The 8,644-nt window shown below is 31.6% G+C and overlaps 1 protein-coding gene across 1 annotated transcript; it reads right to left on the reverse strand.

The window, feature by feature from the left end:
* Nucleotides 1-56: 56 nt before the first annotated feature.
* Nucleotides 57-5,925, reverse strand: LOC149565652 (wax ester synthase/diacylglycerol acyltransferase 5-like). The gene is made up of 7 exons (XM_089819158.1): nt 5,481-5,925; nt 3,055-3,606; nt 2,775-2,844; nt 1,431-1,552; nt 1,126-1,323; nt 717-854; nt 57-613 (listed from the first exon to the last, which is right to left on the reverse strand). Exons 1-7 carry the CDS (start codon nt 5,811-5,813, stop codon nt 458-460), a joined length of 1,569 nt encoding a protein of 522 aa, XP_089675284.1. The 5' UTR covers nt 5,814-5,925; the 3' UTR covers nt 57-457.
* Between the last annotated feature and the right edge of the window lie 2,719 nt (nt 5,926-8,644).

The raw sequence follows: 8,644 nt of genomic DNA on the forward strand, positions 1-8,644 counted from the left end.
TTTCATTGAAATATTGATTATATGTGAATAACAATGCAATTTTGATTATATGTGAATAACTAAGAGCTCAAGTAAAATATTATTGACTATATGTAAATAACTACACTATATCAATCTTCTGGAATTAAATACCAGATTGAACATTAATAGTACAAATAGCATCTCAGTTGTCACTTGTTCGGTTGGCTGTCCTGTTTTGGTGTCTCTATAATACTTTTTTGTTCCATTCCTAACAATTTCCCTCTACAAAAGTATTAATATAATATTGAAAATATTTGGTTTCCTTTAAGGAAAATCACCTATACAGTTTTTAATTCCTCAAATACTTGAAAATTTGCATGTCAGATAGGGGGATTCGATGCAAATTAATATTGTCAGAACTTAAGAAAGATCTGCAGTGGCATCTTTATTGAAAATATTGTGTCTAGTATTTATTACTAAACATCAAAAGAGACATTCAAATATTAGATTGTACATTTGCTGCTTCTTTCATGACTTGCAAGGCATCTGCACAATCCTGGCAAAGCTGCTGCGGATCAGGAATTACTTCTTCTGATACTAACCCAACTAGCTTTCCTTTTCCAGCATAGCTCATGAAATGTATTACTATGGACTGCACAAATATGGGAACAAATGATCTCTTTTAAATGCGGTGTATATAAAATTTTCAAGGCATTTGTAAATTAGAAAGTGTAAGAGAGAATTAGAGTACTGACAGCATAGTTAACGTGAGCCGTAGGAATAATGTGAGTTACTGGGTTATCATCATATTGGATCTGTTCCACTGGCCCCATCACATTAGAGAAGCCCATTGTAGTGCTCACAGCTAATTTTCTTGTAAGGTACGCCACCAACTGCAATTTCCTTAACATATCTCTAATTTAGAAATAATTCAAAGCGTTATTATTATTATTAGTCAGGTTACTATTATCTATATTTTATTAATTGAATGAGGTGAAAACCTTACTGATCAGATGAAATTTACCATCTGTTTTTCAATATTTTGATAGTAAATCTCCAAGAAGGAGTCCAAAGTATTTTCTTAGAGAAATTAATTAATTATTTTCAGGAGCAAACTTATAATTGAATAAATACGACTGTAAACTTAAAGATGAGGAATATTACCTTTGTTGGCATGTGTCTGGTTACGGCGGATGTCATTTTGGCCTCGAAAGATAATTTCTTTCTTCTGGACATCGCTATTGTATCACGACAATATTGAAGAGGATCTCCATGGTGGAGCATTGGAAGAGGAAACATCCAGAAACCAAGTTTGTTACCCCACATAGATTTTGATGGATTTTGCATATTCTCATCCAGATCCTGCTCATATTCAATTTTTTTGCTATTAAAAGGAAGCTTCCTACATTAGACAGAGAGGATGACAAACAAACTTTAAAAAATAAGAGCTCGGAGTCGGACTACTTTACTTTGAGTATGGTGAACGGCCTCATATTTACTGCAACCATTGCTCGAAGTCTCGTGTTTAATGGAAGATCATGTTGCTCTGCAATTGTAGCCGTCTTCTCATGTCGTGCTGAGATATTTTTATCTTGAATTGGGTGCAAGAAAAATTGTTTCTAATTAATAGTATATTCTCAAGAGACTTTGAAGATACGAAAAGTAATATTATTATTATTATTGCTTTCGAACTTGATTGGAACTTTTCTGATCGTCTTCTCTGTTTTATCATCATTTTGAATGAGCATAATCAGACTAAGAATAGACAATCTCATTGAATCTAAAACAATAAGCCTAATTTGATGGATTGAAATTGTTTTTAATAAATTCAAAAGACCAGAATTAACGAAGCTAGACGAAAACTATGTGCTAGCCTTTATTGATCAAACTATGCTGATATATACAATAATAGAGGCAACAAACTTTTCTACTTAATTATAGACAATAAACTTTCCTAGAACTTCTAAACTAAATGACAACTAACGAAAGGGAAATAACAGGTAACTGTGACACGGAGGTCAGATCTTGTTGAGTTGTTGTTTGCAATTCAAATTTTTTATCATATATTCTGTATGTAGGATAATTTAGTGTTTGACTAATTATAAAATTCAGGAAAACAGATTTTAGATGGACTGCTGACATATTTGTATATTAAAAAGTAAGAATTAAACTTATTAGTTGCATAAAATAAAACAAAACAGTATATTATATAGAAGCTATTTCTTTGAAAATAGTTTATAGATCAATAAGACTTCTTAAAATTGCTCTCCATTGTTGCTTCAGTCATATAGTATCATCCAAGCTCCACCACAATTACACACCATTTGCACATGAAATGTCTCATAATGCCAAGTTTCCATATTTTACAGATTTCTCTGAATTATTAGACAACAATCCTCACATATATGTCCCATAACTTCGATAAGGTATAGTTTTTCCCATTGTTAGTAACCTAACTATTCATCAAATATCTAGCCTCTATGACATCCTTTCCTATCTTAGAAGCATTGACCTCTTCAAAATAAAAAATTTCATCATCTTTAATGATGTTACCATCTCCATCTTGATCTAATGGTTCCTCTACAACTATTGATGTTCCTAATCTTGATACCAAATTAGAAAATTCCAAATAACAGAAATAAAGAATTTAGACAAATAAACTATATGATAATTATTTATACAACCATAAAGAAAAACAACTCTTTTGTAAATATGTTTAACTAACTAACAACTATAAAGAGATGATGGCTAACTCTGACAAGGAGGAAAGATCTATTTGAGTCAATAGAAAAGTAATATGTAACAACTCCTACCATATCTTGGCCTGCTCATATAGCGTACAAATCCAGCAGAAAGAGCTCCCGCAATGACATCGTTCAATGTCTGCGAATAAATTACGTGAGACTCGTTGAAAAACTTTCTACAATAACTACTAGCAAAGCATGATCGGAATGTAGAATTAGTCTTTATCTTTCTATTATAAACATCATACATTAGGACTGATTCCTTTCCTGGACTAATAGTATTCAGTAATCAAAATTAACTTACTTTCTCCAAACTTAACAGTTATGATATTTACAATCTTCAACTCACCCCATTTACTGCCTTTCTCACCAAGCAAATATCTTCAATGCTGAGAGTTACATGAGCCAAACGCTTCGTCCCAATTTTTGGTGTGCTCTTTACTGTCAGTAAAGTTCTATCCCGTTTCCACAGCAGAGTGGCCCCATAGTTGAGTACACACAGGAATGTCAACCAAAGCCCTAAAACCACGTTGTACAACATTTGCAGAGAACCTATGGATGTGGATGATGTACCTTGTGGGATGGTGGGTAGTATGTTAGGAGCAGCAGATTTGGTTGTGGAAGATAGTATGAGAGAAAGCATTGAGACACAATCTCCCACTGAGTGATGGATTCTGAATACAAGGCTGGCAGCTGCATCTGCAGAAGAAACATTTAACACATGAACTTCCCACAGTGGCCTGCATGGATTCATAGCTGGAGCAGTCACTAGAGAGCTTGTGTACTCATTAATGATGGTGGGGTTCTCTATAGAAAACGGACTTAAACATGGAACAATCACATGATCATCTATCACCAACTCTCTCAGATGCCACTTCAGATTGTTGTGCTTGTCCTTCACCTGCATTCAACACTTATTTGACTTGATCATTCAACACCAATAAATGCATCATTAATATACATGTATATATCTAGCCATCTAGCTATGTCAGATTTGATGACCTTTGATGGTCATTTCATGGATAAGACACATAATGCAATCTTCACAAGATCTCTAGTTAATTTTATTTGACTTGATCATTCAACACCAATAAATGCATCATTAATATACATGTATATATCTAGCCATCTAGCTATGTCAGATTTGATGACCTTTGATGGTCATTTCATGGATAAGACACATAATGCAATCTTCACAAGATCTCTAGTTAATTTTTTTTGAATTGTACAAATGAGGCAGTGGGTGTAAAAATGGGGGAGTGGGTAAAGCTTTTAATGTTATCATTATTGTTGATGTGATTCATCTTTATTTATGATATTGGTAGGGGAAACTAGACTCTATGCTCTTGTGTCTATTTGAGGAAACTCTAGCCAATAAATGAGGCCTCCTTTTCATTTCCATCAAATATGTCATCATAAATTTATTCAAGTAAACTATTATATATACACCAATCTATTCTTTTGTTTCATCACTGCTTTTGAGTCAAATAATATGTATTTATAGCTTATGTATTTCAATTTGATAAGAACGCCTTTTTTCCATGAAAATAAATATAAATAATTTACAATGTTTATCAGTTTGATTTATTTTAAAAGTAAAAATAAAATTTATCAATACTATTACATATTTATGTTCAGTTAGAATTCAAAATTACGACTTCCTGATTTTGATCAGTCCATTGTTGGTTCCAATGTGACTTTTCTCCAACACCTCCATTAAACCATGTGATGGCTTAAACATCACACACTAAGACTTACTTTCTAAGCTAAAAGTATTATGTAGTCAAATTTTACTTTTTACAAGTTTAATTTTTCTTTAGTACTTGATGTTCAAATCATATAACATACTCTTAGAACTTCTAACTTGATTTTGATATCACATGTTGAAGTGCATATAATCAACCATATTCTATTGTCTATCTAAATGTTCTACCATATGAACTACTAAACCCTCTTTGTAAAGTGCATCAATCAAATATAACTATGTTTCGGAAGAAAAACATTAATTAGCATCAATTTTCAACCATCTATAAGAATGGGATGCATAAACTTCTAATGTGAATTGTACACGATTTCTTGGTTTCTTGATCGACAATCTAGACCATAATCAGTAGTCTATAATTTTTCTACTGAATATGATTCTAAACATGAAAAAGAAAAACCATTCATTAATTAACCCTGAAACTTTTGCATCTCAAATAAATATTTTTCAATACTAACATAAATTACAATGACAAACACATAATTTCTTAATAGTTATCTTACCATTCATGAAAATTAGATTACATGATGCATACCATGATACACTTTTCCCCAGAACATAACAGACTCTAATTCGAACAGCAGTGGAAACTCTCTATGGAACTCGCAACTTCTAAACAAACTGTTTTCGATATAGGAAAAATAACAGTATAAACTTTCACAAGTTAAATTTCATTTTAATGCATTTCGCATTTTAAACTAAAACACAAGCATCCATTCATACAAGCTATGAACTTTCCAGGAACTGTGTGGTATGACGTTTCACACCAGCATCCCTTAACATTCAAATCTCACACACCCAATGAACAACGCGAAGTCATTGAATGAAAAATAACAGTGCAAACATCAAAGAAAATAAAATTACCCACTGCAGAAATTTATTGTGTATATATAGTCCAATGCAACCCATAGATCCAACAGAGTTGTTCATTGTAACCTTAGATGTAAAATATATGTCAAGAAGTTATTCAATATAAAAACACATCAGAAGGGGTAAAAGAAGAAAATGCTAACCACAACGCTTGAAAATCTTTGGTGCTTGGCCAGATTATTTTGTAATGAAACTTTGAAGGACTTGACGTCGATCTCTTTTTGGAATCCCACAATGGTGAAGATGTAACTATCTAAAGATGTATCCAAAGTCAGGCATGCCAGTGGACTCAAGGGTTCTTCATGCTTTGATGTGTTAACCATATTGTGCCCACCATCATCTTCATCTTTTTTCTTCACTACAATCTCTCTTAGATGTATCTTGGGCTCTTCAAAACAATCACCATTATCATGTTGAGCCTTTTTCTTAGAGGCAAGCTGGTTTTCTGCCACTGACTTACAGATGGATGTACTCATTCTTACCTAGAATGCTATGGGCAGGGCATTAGAAAGAATAATAATATCTGTAAGTCACCCTAAGGATTCAAGCTGTAATTCAAGGTTAACACTTCCAACAATGTTGAAGATCATTGCATATTTTGAGGAGCATGCATTATGTATGGGCAAAACCGGTTAAGAATGGTAATGGAAACCTAGAATGAAGGTTACCCAACAAATATTCATGCCTCTTATCATGATCGTGGCGTGTATAACCATGTAAACAATGAAAAAATCATGAACAAAACCAATTACGCGTGGTATTGAAACATGAATCTGAGATGGCTAAAACCTTAGATTAATTTTGTCTCCCATAGTTTAAGATTGTAATTTTCAAAAAACTATGTTGTACTTTTGGGAAACATTTTTGGTAATATATACGCTTATGGAGAAAAAGGATAAAGATTATTTTAATTTATAACATAACAGTTTTTGCAAAAGATGAAATTCAATGTGCCTTTAAAAATTACGACAACCTCGTAAAACAAAATATTTAATAATCTAAATATCAGCCAATATTCCAATAAAAGTCACAATGAAAAAAATTAGCCTGATCATGAATGAAACAATTTTAGAAGCATGTTAGATTTAGCCAAAGGCTATGGACCACATTCTATTTATATCGTGTCCGGTGATCAATTGTTTCATAAATTTGTAGTAGTGTTGTTTTTATTTTTAAAATGAAAATGTACTTTTATGTCACAAGGGAAATTTTATTATTCATTTTATTAATGGAAGGGATGCACATGCCCACTGTTTAATATGAATAAGATAAATAAATTCTCTCTCAAGTGAAGCAAAGGATAAAATTTCAAAATTTATTATCTGAATGGCAAACTTTAAACAATATTCTATTTTTTCTATTATAAGGGAGGTTGCTATATCTTAACTATTGAAATTCAATGTAGTGCAAGTGATTAATAAATCATCTTCAAATTCAAGTAAAGAATGTACTACAAATGATTAATAAATTGTCTTCATATTCAAGTAAGGAATATTCATTTTAATTTTTAACAAATATCAAATTGTATTGTATATTATATTTCTTTTATTAATAATCTATAAATAGATTATATTTCTTTTTCTATTTTAAGGGGGCTACTACATCCTTATTCTATAAGGGTTCCTTTGGCTCCTAGCATTAGCAAACCTTGCATTTACCTTATATTTAAAATTTGTCATATGTTGGATTGGTTAATTTGGAATTGGGTTTTGTTGAGAAGGAAAATTAAAAATGAAAATTTGATTTAATTCCAATTCCAATTGGCCATTCCAATCTAACCCCTTGAGGTGGAATTAGAAAATCCTCATTTTGGATCAAAATGGAAATTCAAAACTCATATTCTAATTCAAATTTGGCATATCCAAACTGAGGACCAAATTATTTTAGAATTTGTTCCTACCAATTTTGGTTCAATTCCAACAAACAAACACACCCTAATTTTCAAAGTAGCAAAGTGATTACCATTAACAAAGTCTCCCAAACCTCAAGCAAAGAGTAAGGGAAAATCATATGCTTTTCATCATTCATTTATTTTCAACATATAATAATTAAAGAAATACTTTGGAACATGATTGTGAGGAAGTTACATAACAAAAAAAGTTTCTATACTAATCTTTAGTATAGACTAATGTAAAAGATTCTCATGTCTTTATAATAGTTACAAAAACTTCACACAAATAACAAACAAACAACAATATGATTCTTTACATGGGAAAAAAATTCATCTCCAAAATGTTGGCTTTAATACATTAGTTAAAAATATAATATAGTTACTAACTAATTGCCCTTACTATTAATCCTTGTATATATTGATCACATAAATCAATCAAATCTTTATCATTTATATTTGTCATTTGGTATCAAAGCAACCTAGTGGTACGAAAGTGGAAAAAATGATTGTGAAATTGGAAAGAGGATACAATTCACATCAGATTACCTGAGATTGCCAATTATTTAAAGCACTACTAGTCTTTGTCTTCATCAAGAATATGAAAGAGTGGCCATCAAATAGATGGTTTAAACATTACACACTAAGTTTGATTCCAAGACTAAAAGTGTTAAATAATCATTAAGTTGACTTATTTTTTCCAAGCTTAATTTTTCCCTTAGTGTGTGATGTTTAAGGGTTGCTTCCATCAAAGAGCCTCCCAACCCACTCAGAAGACTTGGTTATTGACTACAACTTACCATAGTACATTTTTATCAATTTTTCAATAACAAAATCTAGATTTATTTAATTCAAGAATTGATTGCAGAGAGATAAAATGCATGTCTCTGAGATGCCTCTATATTTGTTAGTGTTAGCATTGGAACATAATATTGTTTGGTTGATTCAAATGACTATGCGATTATAGAAAGTTGAGTTTGATCATAATGAATGCAAAGAGAGACAAATACACAAAAATTAAACTTATTTCATTGCCTTAATGCCTTATGAAAATATATTACATAAAGCCTCTATTTATAGAGGTCTAAGAAGTCCTTGGATTACAATAGATACCTATTACAAATATGAAAATAGACTATCAATTATTGAGCGACCAACTATGGTGGGTGGTTGAAGTAGATGACTCGTTGTGGCTTGCAGACAGTGCTAAATGATTGAAATGGCTAGATTTCCTGCTACATTGAATGTGTTATGTGGACTATGGATGGTGAGTAGCTGGAAGAAATTAATACTACCAACACTACCACCTAATTTCCAACATTAACATATTTTGCATCAATTATACCCAATTTTTCTCATAGACATTCAAAGTTACTTTTTGGTAGTGCCTTAGTGAAAATATATGCCAATTGATCCTCA

Source organism: Cupressus sempervirens, chromosome 3 (genome assembly GCF_028749045.1).
Source record: "Cupressus sempervirens isolate cs-2001-9-10 chromosome 3, ASM2874904v1, whole genome shotgun sequence".
NCBI lineage: Eukaryota > Viridiplantae > Streptophyta > Pinopsida > Cupressales > Cupressaceae > Cupressus > Cupressus sempervirens.

Bases quoted from the DNA above. Each gene is read 5' to 3' on its own strand.
- LOC149565652 (XM_089819158.1), bottom strand. From the start codon at position 5,813: ATGAGTACATCCATCTGTAAGTCAGTGGCAGAAAACCAGCTTGCCTCT. The intron at 1,324-1,430 runs GTAAAGTAGTCC...GAATATGAGCAG, and splicing joins GGCCGTTCACCATACTCAAA to GATCTGGATGAGAATATGCA. The intron at 855-1,125 runs GTAATATTCCTC...AGGAAATTGCAG, and splicing joins CCAGACACATGCCAACAAAG to TTGGTGGCGTACCTTACAAG.